At 33.9% G+C, this 24047-nt stretch overlaps 5 protein-coding genes across 6 annotated transcripts; 2 read left to right on the plus strand and 3 right to left on the minus strand.

The window, feature by feature from the left end:
* Positions 1 to 2521, minus strand: LOC109348468 (phospholipase A1-Igamma2, chloroplastic-like). Its single transcript, XM_019588929.1, has 4 exons — positions 2083 to 2521; positions 958 to 1360; positions 405 to 871; positions 1 to 267 (listed from the first exon to the last, which is right to left on the minus strand). Exons 1-4 carry the CDS (start codon positions 2466 to 2468, stop codon positions 27 to 29), a joined length of 1497 nt encoding a protein of 498 aa, XP_019444474.1. The 5' UTR covers positions 2469 to 2521; the 3' UTR covers positions 1 to 26.
* On the plus strand, positions 6499 to 17923 carry LOC109348471 (putative uridine kinase C227.14). 2 transcript variants are annotated; one of them, XM_019588935.1, is made up of 12 exons: positions 6499 to 6621; positions 6704 to 6863; positions 6945 to 7022; positions 7214 to 7406; positions 7838 to 7868; positions 7949 to 8007; positions 8254 to 8327; positions 8618 to 8704; positions 9674 to 9735; positions 9821 to 9849; positions 9970 to 10063; positions 17910 to 17923. In XM_019588935.1, exons 1-11 carry the CDS (start codon positions 6549 to 6551, stop codon positions 10054 to 10056), a joined length of 933 nt encoding a protein of 310 aa, XP_019444480.1. In that variant the 5' UTR covers positions 6499 to 6548; the 3' UTR covers positions 10057 to 10063; positions 17910 to 17923. The 2 variants fall into 2 exon arrangements, with proteins under 2 accessions (XP_019444480.1, XP_019444479.1); XM_019588934.1 differs by lacking the exon at positions 17910 to 17923 and having other exon boundaries at positions 9970 to 10074.
* LOC109348472 (auxin-induced protein AUX28-like) lies at positions 10700 to 12699 on the minus strand. The gene is made up of 5 exons (XM_019588936.1): positions 12185 to 12699; positions 11711 to 11970; positions 11488 to 11605; positions 11216 to 11277; positions 10700 to 11063 (listed from the first exon to the last, which is right to left on the minus strand). The coding sequence occupies exons 1-5, from the start codon at positions 12439 to 12441 to the stop codon at positions 11026 to 11028; spliced, it is 735 nt and encodes a 244-aa protein (XP_019444481.1). The 5' UTR covers positions 12442 to 12699; the 3' UTR covers positions 10700 to 11025.
* LOC109348475 (auxin-induced protein 22E-like) lies at positions 13984 to 15190 on the plus strand. Its single transcript, XM_019588939.1, has 4 exons — positions 13984 to 14299; positions 14386 to 14582; positions 14687 to 14786; positions 14929 to 15190. Exons 1-4 carry the CDS (start codon positions 14133 to 14135, stop codon positions 14999 to 15001), a joined length of 537 nt encoding a protein of 178 aa, XP_019444484.1. The 5' UTR covers positions 13984 to 14132; the 3' UTR covers positions 15002 to 15190.
* LOC109348467 (histone acetyltransferase GCN5-like) lies at positions 15579 to 23110 on the minus strand. Its single transcript, XM_019588928.1, has 13 exons — positions 22465 to 23110; positions 21547 to 21611; positions 21270 to 21350; positions 20762 to 20833; positions 19933 to 20101; positions 19787 to 19830; positions 19365 to 19464; positions 18709 to 18777; positions 18342 to 18390; positions 16895 to 17013; positions 16449 to 16542; positions 15981 to 16122; positions 15579 to 15838 (listed from the first exon to the last, which is right to left on the minus strand). Exons 1-13 carry the CDS (start codon positions 23047 to 23049, stop codon positions 15775 to 15777), a joined length of 1653 nt encoding a protein of 550 aa, XP_019444473.1. The 5' UTR covers positions 23050 to 23110; the 3' UTR covers positions 15579 to 15774.

The following is a 24047-nucleotide window of genomic DNA, read 5'->3' on the forward strand; positions in this document are numbered from 1 at the left end:
TATATATATATATATATATTAAAGTTTCATGGGGCAGCAAGGCCTAGTTGTTGGAGAAGGAAATCAATATCTTCAGGGTGATCTTCAAGTTTTGTGCGCTCAGCTTGCACCCACTTTCCATCTTCAGTGAGGGTCATGTTCTTGTTCAATTCTTGCCTCCATCTTGGTGGCACTGCAAGAGCATCTACTAGAAAGTCACTTCCCTTGTTCACAAGAGCAAGGTCTCTCCCACTTGTTAGCTTAAACTCTTCATTCTTCCCATGGTATCTGCATCCATGCATGTATAATGTATATGTATATATAATTAACAATACTTTCAAACTCCACTTATTAATACATATATGGTTTTAAAATTAATCAATACTAATGCAAAAGTAGTGTAGTTGTGAAAATTGAGCACTGACCCATCAATCAAATGCAAATGAGCCTCCAAGTTATGAGCACATGCACTATCACCATTAGGATTCAAGTGAGGAGATTTCTTATGATCCAACTCCAAATCCTCTCCAACATGAGTGTAACACCAAGGGAAATCTTGCACCAAATTCAGCAACCAAGATGGTAAAGTCTCATTTAATATAATACCTGGTGACTTTGGTACCAAATCATGAGTATTGTGAACCCTCAACACCTTCACACCTAGCTCATTCTCCAGTCTCTTTTTGAACCTCAAGTTACCTACCCTTGGCCCTGAATATGAAAACACCGAAACATGTATCTTCCTCCCATTCTTTGCTACGTTCAGCTTTGTTTCTGCTATGTCATATGCACTCAGTATAGCCATTGCACTCCCTAAGCTATGCCCTGTTATGGTAATGCTTAGTTCATCATTAGGGTATTTCTCCACCAATCTTTTCACCTCTCCAAGGACCTGTTTACAATATATATACTATATATATTCATGCTAATTAAGGTAAGTAAAGTATGTCATAAGATTTAAGTGTGAGAACGGAGAACCTGTTGCCTAGCCGAATACTTGCAGTAGCCACAGACCTTCTCCCTATCGGTGTATAGATCCAAGAAACCGGCTTCAACCTTAATCTTTTCATCCTTACAATTAGGAATACCCTCATACAGAGGTGTCAGAATATTCGTTAGGTCTGCTACCCATTCCACGTTGGTCACGGTTCCTCGCCATGAGACGATGATGTCCCTACGACCAAGTGCCTTGGTCGTGGCATCATCCGATACGGCGACATAACCTGCCCAGTTAGCATGTGGACTCCACAACTTGTCTGGCCACCGTGACTTCTTGAAGAATTTTGGTAGGTTAACATTCGCGGTGGAGTAGAGGAAGCGCGTGGCCGTGTAGCCAAGGTGGGTCATGTTAAGAGACTCAAAGAATTCTAGGAGTGAATACCTACAATAGGAAATGTTCATCTCATCATTTTTATCACGTTAGTTTTTACAAATAAATATCAATCATTCAAACAAATCACATTGGATCTAATTAAGAGTAGGAAAGGGGAATACGTTTTCAGTCCACAAAATATATCATTTAATGTCTCATATCCTATGTGATTTATCATAAAAACACTTTTTTTTGAAAAGACTCGAGCATATATAACCTATCCCTAAACTGGTCTATATTTTCCTCTGTATTTGACTAATCAGATTTTAACAAATAATATAAAAATATTACGTTTTGTTTTTAAAATTTTCATTTTCATTTATGTGACAATATTTGACCGGTCTAAAACAAAAATTAGACATCCTTAATAAATGTTATCTCCTTTCCAATTTTAGGGCCAAGGCTATCTCCTTGTTTTATTTTCAATGCAACTAGAAATTATGTCACAATCTTTAGGTAAGTTTTTTGGGTTTTCACATGTATCCTTACAATGAAGTTAATTATATTCGAGTTGGGAACATCCACAGTATGTGGAGCTAACTCTCCCAGCACAGCAGGTATTTTTTCATCCATAAGACTCAAACCTGTAACTTTACTTAAGGAGAATTAAACATGTACTACTTGAACAAATATCCGTTAAATGATGATGAAGAATCTCACTTTAAAATCAATAAATTATGTACAAAGAAGTATATTGGAAAAACAGTGTGATGAGAAAAATCATAATTCACCTGCTACCACCACAATACTTAGAGTATGGGTCATAGTCAAAAGCATCATAACATGCTTGAGTCATGTCACCATAGCGGATCAGCTCTGCCCTCATAACAGGGTTCATTGGATCCAAAAGCCCAACCCAGTTGTCTTGGCCATGGATTTTTCGCCAAATATTTGCTATATCTGGTTCATAACTTTGTTTTTGTTGTGGTTGTTGTTGTTGTTGGAGATCATTGATTGTGGAAGATAAAGAAGAGTTGCATGTAAAAGTGGGTTTTGTATTTGTGGTTATAGTTTTAGAAATGAATGGTGGTGCTTGGAATTTAGGGTGATTGGATTTGAAGGAAGATTGATTGGTTCTGGGAAAAGGAATGAGAGTGTTTGGGATTGATGTAGCCATTGGACTGCAAAAACCTTAGCACTCAAAATATTAATGGTGGATAAGAAATTGATACGTATGGATATATTTATAACTAAAGAAACTAAAATTTGCACGATTCTTTCGAAGATTTTTGCTTCATTATTATTATTGGTGGGTGAAAAGATAAGAAACATGATATGAGACATTATATCTTTGTACTATGAGACGTCCACTCACGGAACTTCCATATAAGAACATGTTTGCAAATGATGATTGGGGTTCAAATGCAATAAAAATTTGGTGGATGTACTACAAAACAAAACAAATAGGGTGCATATCATGTTTCTTATGACAGAGGTATACGAGATTTATTAGTGTGACAAGTTTGGGATGCTTAGTAATATTGTAATAATCAAATATTACTGTGCCCGTGCAACACGAGGGTCGATATTTTGTGATTTCATAACCATGTTTTGTGATTTTGTAATTTTATGTCCAAATCAACCATATTATACTAAATAATATAATTTTATGTTTTTTTTATTTTTCATTTTAAATAGGTGACAACTTTCAATTAGATTTGGACATAATGAGATATAAAAAGTAGGACAAATGATCTTTATTCAAGTAGATAGGATAGTGTTCATTTACTCCTCAACCCCAATCATTTCAAGATCTATCTTCATTTCATTAGTATTTAATTTCTTTAAATGATAATTTATAATATTATAATGAGTCAGAGTAAAATTGAAATTTGTTCAAAAATTTCAAAATGGACAAAATTGTTGCAAGTTATAACACCAAATTATGGCTTTTAATTTTATAAACATCTTTCTAAGACTTGTTTTTTTTATAAAAAAACTGCAATTTCTTTATTTTTTCCACCAAGCATTATTCTTTATTGAGTCAATAAGTTATAACATATTAAATGAACTATAAGCAGAATTGGAAAGCCGCATTTAAGAGTGGGAAAGACTCATGAAGAAAAATATGTATATAAAATTTAAATTATTTTGTAGAATAAGAAACAAAGTATAAATAAATAAACCAATGATAGTATCACAAAAGCAAATGATACCCGTTTCATTTTATAAAAGAATAATAGTAAGTAAGATTTGTGGGACTCATTTTTAATTTTTTGTTTTTTGTTTGATGGAAGAACCAATTAATATCTTGCATGCGATGAAGTGGTCCTATCTTGCATATGAATGAAAGCATAGTATGAAACACATGTGTAAACTAGGTCTAGGTGGTCCACACTCAACCTAATTTCGAAAAGATATGTCATAAACCCAAGCTACATGTCTAACCTTAGTGTAAAAAAAATATTTCTCAGTTTTTGTAGTTCAATCATGTATTTTTGTTGGAAAGTGAAATTTACTAATAAAAAAAGCTTGTACAAGAGCAAGGAGGGCATATAATTCGCTTTTAAAACAAAATAAGTGAAAAATTTACCCTACTATGTTAATATATCATCCATCTATGGCAGTTATTAAATTTTATAGTTAGGTGTGAGAAAAAAATTGGACTCCTAATTTAATTATATGAAGTTTATATGTCAAAATTTGAATAAAATCAAAGCCTTAAAAGAAAGTGTGATGATGAAATAAGAATAAATATTGATTATATACCAAACCAATTTAATTAAGTTATGTTTTTACAATTTTTTTTGAACAAATGGCATCTCATACAAATCATAAGAACATACGATACACTTTCTTTTCGACTCAATTATTGTTACTTATTACGAACTATATTTTTTGGAATTATCTTCTTAATAAACATGGTCTCATATTTTTCTCACTATATGCCATACTCTTATTTCAATCACACATCCACTATATAATAATATAAAACAATAGTCATTACAACAAACAAAATATCCAATGAACTTATGTGTAAAGTAATAATAATGAACAATAAATTTCAAAAAAAGAAGATAAAAACAATATCATATTTGTTATGTAAAGATAGAAGTTATTTTATAGATAAAAATATTTGTATCTCATTAATTATAGGGTCTATGTTGCACATTTGAGACGTACCCTCATGTGCTGACCCTTCATGGATGTATTACTACTAGTAATTTTGAGTGTATGCACAATATTTTGTTACATGGTTATAGAGAAACTAGAAAGACCCGTATGTAGCAAAATCTAATATATGCAATGAAACCTGAAAAACATATTATATTAAATGTGACTTCCGGTAGTATAACTTCTTTATTTATTATTATTATGATGATGGCTAGAATAACATACACTAAAATTTAAGATACTGTCTAACTCTTGAGAACTGTATTTATAATATTTATCAAGGGTAAGAACTTACATACCTATTGAAGCAAACAAATTTAGTTATATTGGATGAGATGTAGCTCGATGACATTTAAGTTTTTCTTCGAGGCACTTGATAAAAGTCTTCAAGATATAATCAGTACAACAACTATTGACTCAATTGTATTTGGGGTAAGGTTGTACATTTTGGAAGTGATTTCACATAGATCTTACTAATGGTTCCAAGATGGTGACGTTCAAATATTTTATGTGCAACAATCAATGCATCTTATCTTCGATATGATTGTATAATGTTAACTATTACAAAGGACATACGTATACAAAATAATGACAACGCAACATAAATCAAGAATTTTTCTGAATGGATACCAAAGGTAGGAGATGGAAAATTATATGAGTCTAATGATAATTGTGTTGATAAGAACTTTTGATTCTTGATTTTAATAATGCAATTGTTCCAATAATGTGTAGCATTTATCTAAACCTACAACATCACTATAAAGATGGACAATTTTTGCAATCTAAGATTATACTTGCATCAACAATTGAGATTGTTGATCAAATATATGAATATGTTATGAGTATAATTCCAGGTGAAATTTTATTTTAAATGTCTTCAATTTATCTTTAACTTCGATAAAATATATTTATTCAAGTTATACTAATAAATGTTCTAACATGTAACTATAAGTGAGGAAAATGAATTTCTAAGTTTAGATTAATCACATGCTAATGAAAATAGTATGATGTAAAAAGTATACACCTTTAGGATAAATTATAGTCATTATTACTTATTATATATATATATATATATATATATATATATAGATATTTTGTTAATGATTTAGGAATATTTATATATGCAGAAACAAATTAGAAATTTAATGACAATTTGGATTAAATAGATGTTATTACATTGTACACAATTGAACATGTACATTCAAAAATGATAAATGAGTGATCATAAGACGATGTCAGACATGATCATGATTGTCCCTTACCCGACTGTTAATATTGACTAGGTATAATTATTGAATCCGAACTCAATGAGACCAGACTATATTCTGGCCCAAACTTTGGCCCAACCATATTTGCTAACCCGACAATTAGAGATAGCAATGGGTATGTGGACCCTAGGTACTCACAAAAATACCCGCAACAGGTCGGGTCTGAGTATGTATTTTTGGATCCGTGGATAATTGAGACCCGAGATTTTAAGATCCGCTGTTGAATGAGTCTGAGTTTGGAAAATGAGGTACCCAGACACACGAGAAGCCGAACCCACTATTTCTTCCTATATATATTGTTAATTCATAAATATGATTGTTATGTTGTTAAACACTGATGTTACATTGTTAAATAATGATGTGATGTTATATTGTTTAAAAATTGATATGTATAATTCAATATTTTGTTGATTGAACAATTATGACTAAATAAATTTTAAAACATAATCTTGAAATAGTTAATTTAAAATTTGTTTAAAACTTTAAATGTTTTATGACTTTTTTGTCTTCTTGATTACCTAGATAACATATAAACTTGTAGTAGAAACAAACAATTACATAAATTAACTGCAATTATTTTTAATATTTTTTTTAATTTGTATGTACTGATAAAATCTAGTGGGTACCCAAAGACCCATAATAGAAAACATCGGGACGGATCCGGATAATGCAATATGAGACACATCCATACTCATTTTATACTCAAATTTCGTCATCTATCCCTCTAACCCATGTTGATAGTAAGAAATGAAAAAAGGTTAAAAGCAAGAAATGTAAATACACAGTAATAAGGAAAGGAAAGGGGAATAGTGAAAATGGAAGTAACGATGTTGTGTTCAGCAGCATCGCCATTATCAACAATTCGCAATACTCAGAACAAATACGATTGTGTGTTTCTCAATTCCCTATCTTTACTTTCTTCTCTTTAATACAATTTCTATTTACAATTTCCATTTCCTTATTCACACAGATCCCTCTTTAAGCTTCACATCAATACTACTCAATCATCGCAATCGCTCTTCATTTTCATTTCCAACGTTTAAGCCTCTCCATCTTTCTCAATTCAACATTAATCATCGCTTCAAGGTTTTATCTGCTCAAAACGAACAATTTCATGTACTCCAACCAAGGTATACCCTTCAAAATATCATAGACACACTCATCTACATGTTTTATTTGAATTCATTAAGTTGCATTCTATTGCTTTGCAGTGGTGTTGATGAGTTATATGATGCATTGGTTTCACGTCTTCTTCATTCACCATCAATTTCATCAAGTTCTAATTTTAAGTAAGTTCTTATCTTTCGATTTATTTATGAAAACAAGTTGATTCTCAGTATTATTGCAATTATATCAAGAACTTAGATACCCTCTTCTCTCTGGGTAGAAGGATATTGTAACAAGTTCAATAACTATTCTATCCTTTTGTGTGCTATTCCATTTATATTCATTTGATCATTATTTTTATGATACTTCTCAGGCATTTGGTTGCCCTTGCTGGTCCTCCAGGTGCCGGTAAAAGCACTGTGGCGAATGAAGTAGTCAGGCGTGTAAACAAGCTTTGGTCAGAGAAAGCTTCTTCCATGGACTCTCAGATTAAACCTCCTGATGTTGCTATCGTGATTCCTATGGATGGTTTTCACCTTTACCGTTCTGAACTAGACGCAATGGAGGTTAGCGTCCTTCTTGTGCTCACTAATTTTGTATCCATTGGAAATTTCATTCTTAGTTCATTTCATTTTATTATCCTTTGTACTGATCTTGAGTTGAAGTGATATAATGTTAGAAGAAGCAATTAAATCAAATGTACTTGAAACGAAAGTTTGAAGTGATATAATGTATAGCAATATCCAGGTGATATGCTGTCATTTTCCTTGTCACGCGAACGATTGGTATATGAGCATGTCTAAGTTTTATTTTGATTTCTTTTTCCCTTGAGATTAAACCAATGCTAGGAGATTAGATAAAAAATTATCTCCCCCTTTCAAGAAAGCCTATAAAATTAAGTTCATGAAATGCAAAGCATTTAACTTATGAACTAGATTGCCTATTTATTGTTGATAGCATGTGGAATCATAATTCTGAGTGATGTTTTTCATAATAGAATCCAGAGGAAGCACATGCCAGAAGGGGAGGTAAGGTACCTCTTTCTATTACCCGTCAAATTCATACATTATTAGTAGAAAAAGCATTGATCTCTCAATTGATATATCAGCTCCATGGACATTCAATCCCTCGCGACTACTTACATGTCTCAAGAATCTACGAACTCACGTAAGGTTTACTGAGTAATATTTTTAAGATTCAATGGTATTTTTGCATGGCTTAGAAGCTTCAGAACTTGTTTATTTTGGCCATAAGCTTTTTTTCTCTCTCTCTCAAATTATTTGGATTTTCTTTATAGGCCAAAATTGTGGTAAAGTTACAATGCACTGAAAAAACTTAAGAATCTGTTTATTGACCTTGATGGAGTTCTTACCTGCTTTCTTCTATTGCTATTTGATGAAACAAATTATTCAGGGATCCGTTTATGTACCCTCATTTGACCATGGTGTTGGGGACCCCGTGGAAGACGATATCTTTGTGAACCTTCAGTGAGTATCTCAATATTAAGATGTGACCCAATACTCTACATTTTATAAGTTTCTCGACACCAAACATGATATATGTTGGGCACATGTAAATGTTGAATAATTTAAAGGCAACACTCAAAAGAAGAGAAACGTCCATTGTGAATTAGGTTAGAAAAAATACTGATAGGCTGTATAAAGTGGTAACTAGGTGAAAATTTTCTTTATTGATATACTTTCAAGTTTCAACTTCTCTTGGTTACGTTGGTATGTTACTGCGTAAAAGAATTCCTCTACTTTCCTCCTTTATGTAGGCACAAAATTATTATTGTAGAAGGAAACTATTTGCTCTTGGAAGATGGAATATGGAAGGAGATATCATCTTTGTTTGACGAAAAATGGCAAGTATTTGATTTACTAAGTAACATATTAATTTTTTCTTAAATTTTGCTGTTGACCTTGAAGTTGTATGTCAACTCTATTTTGAAAATTCAGCTTTAAGCCTGTGTCTTTATGCTTGAAATTTTTGCTTATGGAGGGGAGGTCAATTTTGTGTTTACTGAGCCACATATTCACTCTATCATTTGATGTTACTCGTTTCATGCTGGGAATGTATAATTGTTGTTATTTTATTGGAAAATTAGCCCCACATTATCTGCCTCATTGTCATGGGAGTGGTTTAAATACTTGTGCAAATTGGTTTTTGAGATGAAACCATAAAAATTTTAACTAGGTTTTTGAAGCTTAAGTAGATAGAGGTTCCATGGGATACAAATAATAAGGTATTGATTAACTTAGTTGCTCAATGGATCATATCTCACCTTTTTCTATTAATCCAATATTTGGTCTAGTCTTCAGTGGTTAAATTGTGAAATAAATTTGAACCATGAGAGTCATGATATCATTTCATTTGCTTGTTTCTCATTATCCTGTGTATTATTTTACCTAATACAAGCGCATGTAAATAGGCCCTTACCAAAGACAAAAATCCCGGTGTTGTTTGGAATTATTTGTAATCTGGTTCAGTCTACTACGTTTGTTGTGCACCGTTTCCTAAAAGAGGTCAATAAATGTCAGAATAGTGTATTGTAGCGTATGTTGTCCATCATCCTCTTTGTTAATACGAGGAGCTAAAAACAGGGCATAACTTGCACTATGTTTCAGCCCAGAAAAGTCATATATAAGCATACGAAATTGAGTTTACTGGTTAGTGTTGCTGAGTAATGTTTTTGCTTCCACAGTTCCATAATACGTTGAAAATGGATCTATGAAGAAATATACAAACTAGTTTCAGGATAATTTGTGCCTTGTCAGTTTGAGAGAATGGGGGATGCCAGTTTTTCTAATTTGTTATTGCTGTTTTTTTGAAGGTTTATTGATATTGACATTGACAAAGCAATGCAGCGAGTTTTAAAGAGGCATATTTCAACTGGTACATGCTATGTGCTTTTCCATAATATACTTAAGCCATATTGAACTTACATGTGATAATTTTTTGATCTCCCTACGTATTGTAGGTAAGCCCCCAGAGATTGCTAAACAGCGGGTAAACTCCATATCTTATAACTTCAATTTATTGTTTTTCTGTTTATTTTGCTAGCTAATACTTGATCTGTTTGCTAGCAATGAGTTACTTATAATGAAATACTAAAATTTCATGATGCAGGTAGAGAACAATGACAGGCTCAATGCAGAGCATATAATGAAGTCCATGAAAAATGCTGATATAATAATCAAATCAGTTGATTTCTGAAGAATATGTTTTTGTGAAGTCAAGCAGAAATTAAAGAGTATTATAACTTTAGAGGGATGTCTGTAATAAAATAATTATGGTTTTGATTTTTCAGAGTCTAACAAACTGAATTGTTGAATAATTTGGGTATGGGGTCCAAGCAAAAGCTGAACGTGAAAGCAGCTGCTACCTCAGATTCTGGGTGTATGTCCAGTGCATGCACATTAATATTATATTCTCTTATCAAAGTCAAAGGTTGAAACTTTGCACCACTAAGTCAAAGAAAATAGGATGAGGTGCGGAATAGTTTATCTGATTTCATTTGGTCAATACAGTACATGTATACAGACATATATACAGGGTTATATGTGTATTTTACATTGAGAATTAGACAGCAATATCTTTGATGGAATAGAATATAATTCGAAGAACCTATAATTCAATGTGCATATATAAATGCTCCATGAACATGCACATGCTCTTGTTTCCCCATCCACCATGTTCAGGGAACATCTCCACTACTATCTAGCTATTCCATTATTGATGTTAAAAAATACTCACCTAAATGTCAATGTTTTTATTTTACTTTATTATTATACAAGAAAAATTTGCTTACAAATATGAAATCACATAATGATACGGAAACACTTCAGAAGACAAATTTAAACATATAACAATAAAATATATGGCTACAACCGACAAGTACAATAATAGACTTATTATTAAGCAAGCACTCACAGTAAACAAACAAAGATATATAAGAACTTAAGCAAGTCTAACACCCTATACTTTTGAGTTATTATTGTTTTTTTATCATAAATAATACTTAAACATCCCATTGCTATGTTTGAAATATATTATACAACAAACCATATATAATGATACACAAATTAATTACTATAATTTATTTAACACCTTGCCACGTCCAATTGTTTTTGCAGCCACAATAACAAAAGAAGAAGCATGGGTCATGAGCTGGTATTACGGACTCTAGCTTCTGTTCTTGCATTTCTCCATGGCTCTTGGTGCTGAAGTTATAAATTCAAGACAAACTTATCTTAGAATACATGTATTAAACAGTGAGTACGTACATGACTCATTATAGAAGGATTATACATGAAATGGTGTAAGACTAGTTATTTTTGAAATAATGATTAATTGAAAGAGTGAAGAGAGTTACCAAGATGAATAGCCTCCTTTCCCTTCATGATACGCAAGCGCTTGCATGATTTAACAAACATCCTGGTTGACGTGAGAAGAAGGTTCATGTTATGTTCACTATTAAGCTTCATTAGCTAGATTAGCCCTTATAATACTCAACTGGGTCCAATTAATTAAAAACTTTCATAAGGGTAAGTTGTTATACAACAAGGTAATGTGAATTCAGTTTGTTTGAATTATGGCAGGCAATATATTAATTGTGGGTGATGTAAAGGTGAAAGGTAGACTCACTCCCATGGGACATCACCAACAAGCATCAAATCACCATCTTTGTCTTGATAGGTTGTGACATAATCAGAATTGTTTAATAGATTCATGAAATCCTTCATTCCTTGGGATCCACAATTGCCTAATCACATAAGTTCAGGATCTTGTTAATGTCTACAGAAATGTCAACTAATCAAAATACAAAAATAGAAAAGAGTGTGAATAATAAATTAATAATATTAATTACCAATGGTGAAGGAGCTGAACATGTTGGCTAAGGAATGAGAGAGGTGTTGGTAAGTGTTGTAGATGTTCAAGTCCACTTTGCGAAGGTAAGGTGCTCCATCCATGCTCACTTTCACAAAGCTTGCATTTGGGTTATTAATAGTAATGTTCTTCTTCTCATTCTTCTTCTCATTCTTCTCTCCATTCTCATTATTGCTCTTTTGCACTGCTAACATGTTCTTCCTGTATGACCTCACTGGTGGCCAACCCACCACTTGAGCCCTATATACACATTAATTAATTTCACTTCAATATTATATATGGCTATAATCCTATATATTTACAGAATTAGTATTTCTATTCAAGTTCAAAAACAAAAATAAGAACCTCTCCTATATCAGTGCTTTCAAATATGACACTGCAAAATATGACACTATTCAATCCCCTCTTGTGCAAATCAAAACCTTAACTAATTTATTATGAACGACTTACTTACTTTGCTGGGGGCTTGGCAGGATCTGAAGGCAGAAGGGACTTCTCATTAGCCAAACTCTTAACATCATTTGGAGTAGCTTCCTTGGAAGAAAGATTAAGCATCAAATCCACAGTTTCAATTGTCTCAGTTTCAGAGAATCCTCTCTTATTCCTCATCACATCTCCTTCACTAGTGGCTCCAATATTTCCTGGCAGACCAAGCCTCAGCTCAGTTTCCTCAAACCCCATCTTCATCTTTTTCAGCCCAATTACTTCCATGAGTAGTAGTAGTAGTACTTTTTTCACTTTTGTCTCTCTCTTTTCTAAGCATATATTCAGAGATATAGTAATAATAATAATAATATTAATAACAAGAGTGGTCAGTGGTGGTGTAATTATGATGGGGTGGTGCTACTATTGTATGAATAATATTATGGGGAAGAAGAGAAGGTGTAAGCTAAGGGGTTTGGGCATTAATAGAAGGACACATGGTGTGGTTTGTCTTTTGTAGGTATTGTAGGAATGGGCATGTGACATGTGGAGGAATAATGTGTGAAATGGAGTATTATTCAGATTAATTGGTGATGTTATATTTCTATAATTGTTTGTTTCAATTCGACAACCCATGTTGCATGCTTATATACTTTCCACTTTCTATGTTACTTTCTATGCTTATATAGTTTCCCTTAAATCGCTGTTTTCATAATTAAAATGAACTTTACTACATTCCCCCACCACCCTTCTTCGGACTGTTCAAGGTGACTTGTTTTTTGCAATCTACTTATATTATGGCAAAATTACAATTTCTTGTTATAGATATTTCCTCCTGCTTCTTGTAAAAGATACTTCTTTGGACCGTTCAAGGTGAGTTATTTTTTTGGCATATAGAAAACTGATTTCCAACAATCCGAATATATATTTTTCTACATCAGTATTCTTTTATGCAATTAATTAATATTCCCATATATATAATTGATTATGAAAAATAAGAAAACTAAGAAAAAATTATGATTTGTATGAGTCAATTATGATTACAAACCAAAATGAATGGAAAAGAAAATCTAACTAACTCCAAATAAATAACTAAAGGAGTCAAAATATCTATACAAAGATGACAATGCCATATAACATGTATAGCAAGCAACCTAGACTGACTCAGCCTTGGCCTTGCCTATGTGCCAAGCTGTTGCACCTTGGCACTGCTAGTCTTGCATCTAGCCAAGCTCGTGACCGAGGTGTCTTGGCCTGTGACTGTGCCAAGGCTGCTTCTGACTGAGCCGATGAGATTGTGACCGAGCCAAGCTGAAATCTGACCGTGACCGTGCCTCATGTGCGCACCATGTGTGAGTGTTGACTATGTTAATTTTGGCTTTGGCACATCATCCTCCAAACCATGACCCATGCCTGGTACATTATGTGGCCTGCTTTTTGGCGCACATAATTCATCATTTTGCAATGGCTTGGCTAACAATTGTACAACCTAGCTACAATTGTTATTGAACTTGTGTTACGTAAATATTAGTCGTATTCCCTCATATGGGTAAATAGGGGCCAATGCATTGGGTAGAAGTCGTGATGAATTATATTACAAGTAATGTCACATTCAACATACATAAAATGATTTTGTTCCCATACTTACTCCTCATGATCCCACAACCTCAATCATAGCCATCCAATGATGGTTCACGTTCATTGGGTGTCCTTGTCCCTCTCACCCTAGGACAACATGTTCTTTCATCTCTCACTTACCAACCATGTGAGATGTGACTAGGTCCAAGTTGATGTGTGTTTAATTCATGCACCAACTTAATATGTAATTGTGTTACTATATAATTCATTAGCTACCTAAATGCTCTCACCCAATATTCTTCCATCTCAAATTCTCAATTCATTTCTTCAACCAAAATCTCTCCACTTCACCAATAATCATAAATACTCAGATTACAAGAAACATATATATATATTATCAAATGGAGAATGTTAAGGACACAGAATTGAGGTTGGGATTACCAGGCAGTGATGTTGTTAGAAGCAACAAGAGATGTTGTCCCGTCCAAGAATCTATTCTTTCTAATGATTCTGATTCCACTACCACCACAAGTCATGATCATCAACAACATTCTGTCCAACCTTCCAAGTAAGTATATTATATATTCTTTGGTTTTTCATTTGCTTATAGCCTTTAAGAAAAATAATAAAACATTACATGGCATGATATTGCAGGGTACAAGTAGTGGGGTGGCCACCTATTAGATCTTTTAGGAAGAACAATCGACAAGAAAAGAAAGGTGATGGAGGTGGAATTTATGTGAAAGTGACCATGGCTGGTGCACCTTACTTGAGGAAAATAGATCTCAAGGTTTACAACAGCTACTCACAACTCCTCAATGCCTTGGAAATTTTGTTCAACTGCACATTTGGTAAGAATCAAATCATTATTTATCCACGTATATATTATTTAAAATTGGAATAATAATATGGAAAAATGTTATGTGCTAATGATGTATGGTTAATTTTGATGTAGGTGAATATTCAGAAAGGGAAGGGTACAGTGGATCTGAGTATGTTCCTAGTTATGAAGACAAGGATGGTGATTGGATGCTGGTGGGAGATGTTCCATGGGAGTAAGTTTTTCCTCTCATCACTTTATCTTAATTTGTGTTCTACTTCTCATCACTTTATCTTAATTTGTGTTATATGCTATCATGCTATGTACAATAAATAGGCATCTTATGGAGCTGTTTGTTTTTTGTTAATTAATTGCAGCATGTTCATGTCATCTTGCAAGAGGCTGAGGATTATGAAAGGATCAGAAGAAAAGGGTTTGGGTTGTTTATAACAAAACAGAAGCACAAGCAGAAGCTAAACAACTCACAATGAGGTCTCCCAACATCAAAGAAAATTCAGAGATGTCTTTCTATATAGCATATAGAAAGACACAAGGATATATATATATACATTTTTCTTTATTTATTTCAAAAGAGGTGTGGCTTGAGGCCTGCTTCCTTAATTATATAGTCTCCAACTGGAATGAAATACAGAAATATTAAGAGCAAGAAAATAAAAGCTAATGCAATTTTAATTGTATAGAGGATATAATATATTAATATCTCATTTTCTGCATTTTAATACAAAGCTATAATTTCAGAAAAAAGATATACTCCACTGGCCTCTATGAAAACCATGGGCTCTCTGAAACATTCACCAGATTGTGAACTTCATTGCAAAGAGATGACTTATGAGTCAGTATAGTTCTTTTTCCTGCTTATTGAATGACAAATGAGTTTGTTTATAATAAGAACTATATTTGTGTTAAGGTCACCTTCTCTCTATCATCTCTACCAACTAATCACCCCATTTCCACTAATTTAGTTTCAACTTTCATACTTCTTTCTATGAACTAGACATGGACCTTATAAGTTCAATGGCCATAATAACTATCTTTGGTACAAAATTCAGTTAACACATAATTTTTGATATGATTAATCATAATAACTTTTGTCAAATAATTTATACATGACAAAACCATGTCAATAATTACAGAAGATGATGGTCACATAAATAACATTTATACATGACAAAAGCAGGACAAGCCTGTCTAGTGAAGTGTCCCTATTGGATTTTGGTACCAGAGTGTAGTCCCAATGTCACTTTGCTTTGAAAGTGGGCTTCTAACCTGCATAAAGATACAATGATGTAAGCTTCACAGTTAACCCCAAGCATCTAAGAACATTCCTGAGCATCTTGTGAAGGAATTAAAAAGTGCTACCAAGAGGGTTAGAAAATGAAAAAGGCAAACAGGGGTTGAAAAAACATGCCTTGTAGAACATTTGTAATAAATGGTTTCTGGAGAGTTGTAAGTGCGTGCATTCGAAAACATTCTTCTGACATCCGCAACAAACATCTCAAATGTAACATAATATTGCTCTGACTCCACCCTCTTACTCATTGTCTTCAAATCTGAACTCACAATACCAATACATTATAAAAGACAATTTTCGCACTGGCTGTTAAGCATTAACCATCTAGGTATGTAGACTTGAGCAGTAAGTAATGAAGACTGAAAAAATATACAACCAAGGCTGTGAACTGTGAAGTGTGAACCATACCATATAAAAAACCAATGCAAAAGATACAACTAACTCAAGCATGGAATGCCCGAAAATAGGGTGGAAAGTTACTAGAAAGAATGTGATTAATATATGTAACAGGTAGCTACAAGCCTACAACAGTTACGCTACATGCTTCTAGATACAATTTGAAGGACATATATGGATACTTCTTACCCATTGGATCTTTGATGATATCATAATAATCAGGAACATCCCGTGCATCAACTGGTTCCTTGAATGGCCAAGCATCAGCATGATCGTGCATTGACTGCTTAAAAGATAATACCGATTATAAGAATTGACTTCTCAACCATTTAATTATTATATTCTGATGTTTATTTTTACTGTGTGAATTGCCATGAATAAGGATTTGCTTATCAATGCTATATGGAATTTGCAGTGTTTTCAGTTATGGTCTTACTACCCTAGGCAATGGTTAAGAAAGCAAAAAATAGAAACTCTATCGGAAATCTTAGCATTTAAACTTTTAATATATTGAAACATCATTTTCCAGTACAAAATTTCTATCTTGAATTCCTTAACCGGTGCCCCTAACATTTCCCAAGTGAAATTTAAATCAATGAAAATTAAAGGTGAAACAAAAATCTAAGCAAACTTGCCTTTAGAAGAGAACGCATAAAAGCAGTCAAATGTTTTGGATTTGCAGCACTGTCTGTGGAAGCACTTGAAGTTCTGAAACGTGAATGACCCCACTGATCGGAAGTCCATCCAGCCTCCCCTGTTATTGCATTCACCGTAAACATTAAACAGGAAATTACAGGGCAAATTATGCAAAAATAAAGCATCCAACTCATAGGGTCAAATTTTCCAAAACATCCAAGTTGATAAACAAATATGCTATGTTTTGTTTGAAAGGGAGGAAAGGAGAGGGAAGGAAGAGTGACCCAAGCCTTATTTGGAAGATTTTCAAGGAGGGGAGGGGAGGGTGGAGGATGACATGACATGTGTCCATATTTGCTAGGTTTGTTATTGGCCAAGATCACACAGTCTGAACCAGTCACATATATGGCTCTCTTCAGTATGGATATATGCTATGCATTATGTTATGCTATCAAATATATGGTACGCTAAGAGATACTTATTTTATACGTTTTTTGGGTTCGCAGTACATTTTAGTGGATACGCTTTATTTTTTTAAAATTATTTGTTTTTTATGAATAATTAATTGGGCTAACTAAATACATTTAAAATAAATCTATACCATACTTAGTCCACGTGTTTCTAACAAAAAAAATGTCCATTTTATATAAGTAAGTAAAATAAAGCTCATATCTCTTAAAAAGCTCATTTTGTTAAAAGAAGCATTGGGGTTTTCTGTCTTCCCCACCTCTAGTGTAGCAGCTTAATGTTACGCTTCTGCTTTTTGGTTTTGGGTACGTCAAGTCTTACCGTATTGATTTGCATCCCATCACGTTTCAAAATGCAGAAGAACTGTGACTCGGTTTTTGCAAACTTATTTGTGCTATGCATGGGTATGAGCGAATTATGTGACTATGGCCTGGACTCTACAGTCTACACCATGCAATAATCGCTCCTTAAGCAAGGGGCACAATTATTTTAAATTAAAAATAGGGAAATAACCTTACTATATGTAAAATTTAACTTCCAAACAAGGGAAGAGAGTATGACTCCTTTTCCTTACTTCAAAAATGCAAACAAGAAAAAGTAACTATCCCTCCATCCGTTCCCTTCATTCAAGAAATTCCAAACACAGCATTAGTTTCTTTTTTATTTTATGAAAAAATAGCACGAGTTTCTTATGTCATAAATCACAGGAAAACAAATATTGACATGCCCAAAATATAACTATAATACCACTGGAACCATGACCAATATATGAGACAAAAAAGTAAAGCCAAATAGTGAGATGACCTCAGCAGTCCCATATAAAGCAAAGGTTAACAAACTAAAAATAAATAAAAATGAAAATGGTTGATAAAGAGCATGCCATCTTTAAAGACAGGTGATGCATAACTTTTCTCATGGCACTCGAAGTAAAAAAAATATTGCAAGTTGTTAAACTGAGGTTGGGAATTAAGTTCTTACTTAAACCAGGGATGTCTTTGATAATCTTTTTAGGAATACCAGCTTCCTTCTGCATATTTGATAACCGGGAGGACAAAAGGTTAATATTCCATATGTTCTCTAATATTACTGATATGTGAATTGTGAAAAAGAAGTAAAAAACAAGTTTGCAACAATAGTAGAGGATCCTCTCCCCAGCTCATTGTCGGTAAAGTTGGTATACATGCAAATTTAACGTGCTATGCAAATGTGCAAATATTACAAACGCAATCCGCATTGGCCTCATAACACAACTCAAATTTAACAAAATCACTAGTAACAACATAGAGAAATCTTATCATGCTTTACATGAATAACAGAAACATGCAAAATTGATAATGCCTTGTACCTTCTGAAAATCAATTCCAGGATAAACAATGTGACAGTTTGACAGCTCTCTGATCTTTTCATCAATTGCCTAAAATAATCAAACCAATAATGATCAACACACCTTGAATTGAGAAAAACATGTTCTAGATGAATGACAAATAATAAATCGAAAAAAATAATCAGAATCAACTATCATTCCCAAGGACACTTAAATGACAATCATTCCCAAGAACACTTTAGTTTGATCCAACTCATCCAACTACCATCATATGCATGAAATCCCCCACCTACTATCACAAGCATTTTCATTCCCAATAATTTTGCTGACTAAAGTTTGGGTAAGAATTATTGTCGAACTGTCAAGCCCCCCACCCATTTTATCAAGGTTCGCCGCTACAAAGTTTTTGACTACCTCCTAGACAACAATCTACAATACACATGCATGTGAATTAGTGGGGAAAGCCTATAGGAAAGTGGAAAACTAAGGTATGCTTTATTGAAAAAAATAAACAGTTCAAATGAAATGGGTTAAACCTTTTCTATTTTTAACTGAATGAAATAGATTTTAACTTTTGGTATAAAGTTTGTCAGTGTGTGTTATCGTGCACTGATCTAAAAGTACCTCAAATAATGCAAACTAAAACTTAAAAAGCTAACAAATAGATATTATCATACCTGCCTCTGTCGACGTATCATAGTTGACAAATCAGTGTAAGGAAGCTTTGGATCAATCTGGCATTCCATGAGAATTCCTCCATCATAATCCTTTATATAACTGAAAACAACAGCAACGATCAAAGCCTTTTACCACTACGTCTGGTGGGGTCAACTACATGAATCAAATGACACCAATATATTCTATCAAAAACCAACTCTTCCATAGGGCATTGGGTCTAAATCCTTCCTAATGGTTTCACTTATGAGTTTTTTTGTATTCCTCTCCCTCTTACCTATGGGGCTATCATCCATCTCATTAACTTTCCCAGCTGAGATGACAATTAATTACAACAAAATTCTAAAAGATAATATACAATAACACAACTGTGTAAATAAGAAGTTCATGATGATACTCTCCAAAAGGATTGAGTATAACATACCCTTGCCATCGATCTTTGTCCAAGTGAATCTCTTTTGTAAATCCCTGACAACACAAACAAAAATCATTGCAATATCTAAAGAAAGCAACAGAAACAAGTAGTTATAAATCACAGATGAAAAGGATCTTAAATATGAAATGGTGGACCTGTTTGATAAAATAGCCAACAGCATTATTGTCAGCATATGTGAGAAAATGTGTCAGCCCATCTAAATTACGTGCAAACTGTTTTAAGTGATTCATCAATCTGGTGCCATAACCTTTTACTTGCTCATCAGCTGTAATTGCACAGAAGGCTATCTCACCAAACTTCTGGCTATCAATCGAAGAACACAATAAAATTAATAAACAGAACAATAGATTAAGGCATACATGTACGTAGGCAAGAGACAAAAATAATGAGGAAAGAAATGCAATACCTATTTAAAGCTTAATTCTTTTTGCAAAAAATACTACTAGACTGAATCCCAGATTATTTGTTTTTTGTACACTATATTGACCTTGAGAAGCATTTTATCATTAGCAACCGTAGTCAAATACTTTCGTAAGAGAATATAACAGTTCATGTTGGGCTGTCTATGCCCAAGAGAATGCTTTATCCACCTCTGAAGTTTAAAGACTATATATGGAATAAAGAGATATAGTAACTATTTATTTTATGTTTAGGTCAGAGTTGGCCCATGGACTTTTCCTTAATTTCCAGCACTATTTAGGATGTAGTTCTGCAGACTTTGAGTAAGAATTATCAGTATTTTCTATTCTTCATTCCTTAGATATTTTTATTTCCCAAATTGTGCTCTGCTCCCTAACAGTTCACCTTTTTTTATTAGCTAATCTTTGATATTAGATATTGTAAACCTTCAGTTCTCAGATATTGGTATAAGAACAAAAAAATGAAGCAATGTAGAAATTGAGATTAGAAAAATTCATATGTTTCTGGAAGACGAAGAAAAAAGATATGGAGGTAAATTATTACGTTGCATATGGGCGATACGTAATGCCTCCAACGACGTGATTATGCCTTATAACCATTACAGACTTATGGCTCCTGCAAATCCACCAAACAACCGCATGATAAAAAATACGAGAAAATATAATACTCGAGGAGGGTGGGAAAATTATTTAATACAACTTGCTCCCACACCTCGTTTAATGTTTGGGTCTCAAACGAGGTGTGGGAGCAGGTCTTGTAAGAAAAAACTTCTTCAGAACCATAAAAATAACAGGCAAAAATTTTGTGCACCACAACCCATGATTTACTTAAATGTCTGGCCACATTCTTATAGATCAAAGTTTTATCCAGATGTAGAAAACTATACAACCCAAAATCCAAATTGTTCAGGATTCTTGTTTGGGAGTCCAAAACAACTCTCATACCTCCCGACTTTTTTTGCTTTTGAATGAAGAATTAATTCTTCACCAAATCTCAAACAAGCACATAATGAGGTAAACATGTTATGCATAAGAAAGATAGTTGACACTACCTATCCATAACAAGTCGGACAATATACTCCTTGGGCATATTCGGAAGTTGTCTAGAAAATATATTCTTCAATCCTATCAACCTGAGGAACAAATAATAAAAACAAAAACAGAACTCAGTATCTTCTGCTTTATTATTAACTACAAATGTTGCTTACTGGATATCATCCAGCAAGTTGCTATGGATAATGCATAACTCATACTAAGCTATTTGAAGGAATGCTAATAAGGACATGAGTAATGCAGCATAAATTTTCAAGAGAACACAGAAATACATACCAAACCATATGATCATCAACACCGTCATTCGAATGGCATACAAATTTGAGCCTTCCTGCTTCCTCCTGAAAATTTTAAAATCACTATATGATCACAATCATGACCGATGAATGCCTATCACCATGAACCATGGAAATAGCATGTTATAATTTATTTCTGTACCCATAAACCAAGGAAGCAGAAGCCAAATGTGAAACTATCATAATGAACTGAATCAAATCATTATGTCACTCACACCAGGAAGTAGTAACAAATATCCTATTATTTTCAGTACTGTAATCACAAGCAAAGAAACAATCATTTTTCTTACTTTCACTAGTGTATTGACAAGCAAATAAATGCTCACTTAGTTTAAGAAAGGAACAATATACAATTTAATTACAATAACAAATTGAATCACATCATTTTTACCACACCAGTAAGTTACTACAAACATCATATTCATTTTTAGTAGTCTATTGACAAGCAAATGAACATTCAATTAAAATAAAGAAAGGAACATCAATTTTGTTTACTTTCCCATAATACCCCACCCAATAGATAAGAGATTAATCTCTTGGCATTGCCCTGATTTTTTTTCCATTTATATTCGATATTACATTTATATTTGACACAAGTAATTGATAAACTAGGTGAAAGCTGCATATAGCTAGGATCTAAAAACAGATAAGGTAGCTGATTAAACTGAACTATTTGATAAGGTTAACTGAAAATCTAGCTAATAAGTATGAAATTAGTTAGCCTCTTGTGTATAAGCCATAAACCATCTCAAGGAGCTCATCGAATAAGAGCTTATAAGCTCGAACCTTAATGAAATAAGCTACTTGGCTAGCTTATGAGCTACTTGGTGTTCTTACCGCACACATTCTACATGCTCAAGTGCCCCTGGACCAATTATTGAACTAATAAAAAAGTTACCTCTTTCTTGAGACTCTCTTCCCTAGCGGTGTAAGCCCCACTGGTCTGCAAATTATCAGTAAATATAATCGCCGCATCCTCCTTCACCAAAATCCCCGCTGCTGAACCCTCTGCACCACCAACACCATCTTTGGCTACGGCGCCATCAAAATTCTCAATTTTAACACTAAAATTGGTAATATTATTATTATTATCACTCTTCAGCTTACTATTCTTCGAAGCGGAACTAGGGTTGTTGCTGTTACTGCTGTTATTTAGCCTGGCGGTAGTGAAGGTACGCATTGAGGAATCGTGGCCGTGATCGAACTCGTCTTCATCATCATCGACCACGGCATCTTCTTCGGAGTTGTCTTCAGATGCGGAGTCGTTTCCTCGGGCGGAGATGCTCTGGAGGTCGTCATTCGAGGTGAGGGCACCGTCAAAAGAGGAAGGAGGGAAGGGAGGAGCATGGCCTTCGGATGAGGAAGGAAGTTTGCGTTTGTGGACGGAGGAAGTGGCGGAGGCCGAGGCAGAGTGAGAAGGGGATGTGGATTGGGAGCTCCGGGAACGGAGGGCTCCGGCACCGCCGTGAGAGGGAATGTCCATTTTATTTGAAAAAGAGAAATAAGAAATTTTGGTTTTGATATTTGTGGGAAAGCTAAGTATTTTTTTAAAACATAGTATTTACATATGAGTTGAGATTAGTCAAAATATTTAATAATTAAATTTTAACTTTAAGAAGTATAAATGGATAGAGGGCGCAATAGATAAAGTGTTTGTTGAGTTGAGTTGAATTGAATGGATGATGAATATTCAGCTTCTTCAACCCTCACGACTTTCGAGACACCCATCCCTTTACTCCGAGGACCTTTACCCTCCGAATCAGGTCCTTATGTGCTCGCTTTCCGAGACACACAGTCGTGGGCCAACTCATACCGATCCTGCCACCGCAACATCGTTAAACAGTGCGAGGAAGGAGCCAGGATTGGTTGCGCAATCAGCTCTTCCAGTAAGTGTAAGCCTCCTTGGTGGAAGCTTCTATTAGGTTCCAAACCAGATTATTTGAAAGAGCGTGAGCGGTGCGAGGAACGTGAGATGAACGAATGTTTTCATTTGGCAAAGGACAAGTGTATTCAATTTGCTAAGGGTAAGTGTTCTGTTCCATTTAGGGATGCCAGGGTTAAGGCTTTGGGTTTTAAGGATGGAATCAGATTCCTCAATTTGGCATCTATCAATCACACCACTTTGTTCATCATCATCACAATTGGTTTTCCTAGACAACCATTCGGTGTTACCAATTGTAGGGCGAGTGAATTGTTGGGTTTTGATGATTCTGTGGAATGCATTTTAGGTGAAACAGGAGAAGGTCCCCATGATTAACTGGATTGCTTCTCATCACTCATCAATTGGGACATTATATCAAGGTATTTTCAATCTAGTGCTACCATGTCAGATTGCTATGTTTCAGGTGCTAATATTTGAAATTTCGAAATGTAGGATTCCTCAGAAAATTACATTTCCGGATTCTTGCTTATTTATATTAAAGCTTCATTTGAATGTTGTCCAACATGATTTTATAAACCACAACTCTATAATACCAATGA

The sequence above is a fragment of the Lupinus angustifolius genome, chromosome LG05 (genome assembly GCF_001865875.1).
Source record: "Lupinus angustifolius cultivar Tanjil chromosome LG05, LupAngTanjil_v1.0, whole genome shotgun sequence".
NCBI classification, from domain to species: Eukaryota; Viridiplantae; Streptophyta; class Magnoliopsida; order Fabales; family Fabaceae; genus Lupinus; species Lupinus angustifolius.

Bases quoted from the DNA above. Each gene is read 5' to 3' on its own strand.
- LOC109348468 (XM_019588929.1), bottom strand. From the start codon at position 2,468: ATGGCTACATCAATCCCAAACACTCTCATTCCTTTTCCCAGAACCAAT. The intron at 872-957 runs GTTCTCCGTTCT...TATTGTAAACAG, and splicing joins AGTATTCGGCTAGGCAACAG to GTCCTTGGAGAGGTGAAAAG. The intron at 268-404 runs GTCAGTGCTCAA...GCATGGATGCAG, and splicing joins CATTTGCATTTGATTGATGG to ATACCATGGGAAGAATGAAG.
- LOC109348471 (XM_019588935.1), top strand. From the start codon at position 6,549: ATGGAAGTAACGATGTTGTGTTCAGCAGCATCGCCATTATCAACAATT. The intron at 8,705-9,673 runs GCAAGTATTTGA...GTTTTTTTGAAG, and splicing joins TCTTTGTTTGACGAAAAATG to GTTTATTGATATTGACATTG. The intron at 9,850-9,969 runs GTAAACTCCATA...TTCATGATGCAG, and splicing joins CAGAGATTGCTAAACAGCGG to GTAGAGAACAATGACAGGCT.
- LOC109348472 (XM_019588936.1), bottom strand. From the start codon at position 12,441: ATGGAAGTAATTGGGCTGAAAAAGATGAAGATGGGGTTTGAGGAAACT. The intron at 11,606-11,710 runs GTAATTAATATT...TTATGTGATTAG, and splicing joins GTTCAGCTCCTTCACCATTG to GCAATTGTGGATCCCAAGGA. The intron at 11,278-11,487 runs GTGAGTCTACCT...CACGTCAACCAG, and splicing joins GTTGGTGATGTCCCATGGGA to GATGTTTGTTAAATCATGCA.
- LOC109348475 (XM_019588939.1), top strand. From the start codon at position 14,133: ATGGAGAATGTTAAGGACACAGAATTGAGGTTGGGATTACCAGGCAGT. The intron at 14,300-14,385 runs GTAAGTATATTA...ATGATATTGCAG, and splicing joins CATTCTGTCCAACCTTCCAA to GGTACAAGTAGTGGGGTGGC. The intron at 14,787-14,928 runs GTAAGTTTTTCC...AATTAATTGCAG, and splicing joins GTGGGAGATGTTCCATGGGA to CATGTTCATGTCATCTTGCA.
- LOC109348467 (XM_019588928.1), bottom strand. From the start codon at position 23,049: ATGGACATTCCCTCTCACGGCGGTGCCGGAGCCCTCCGTTCCCGGAGC. The intron at 19,465-19,786 runs GTATGTTATACT...TGTTGTTTTCAG, and splicing joins GACAAAGATCGATGGCAAGG to TTATATAAAGGATTATGATG. The intron at 18,778-19,364 runs GTATGATAATAT...TGATTATTTTAG, and splicing joins TGATACGTCGACAGAGGCAG to GCAATTGATGAAAAGATCAG.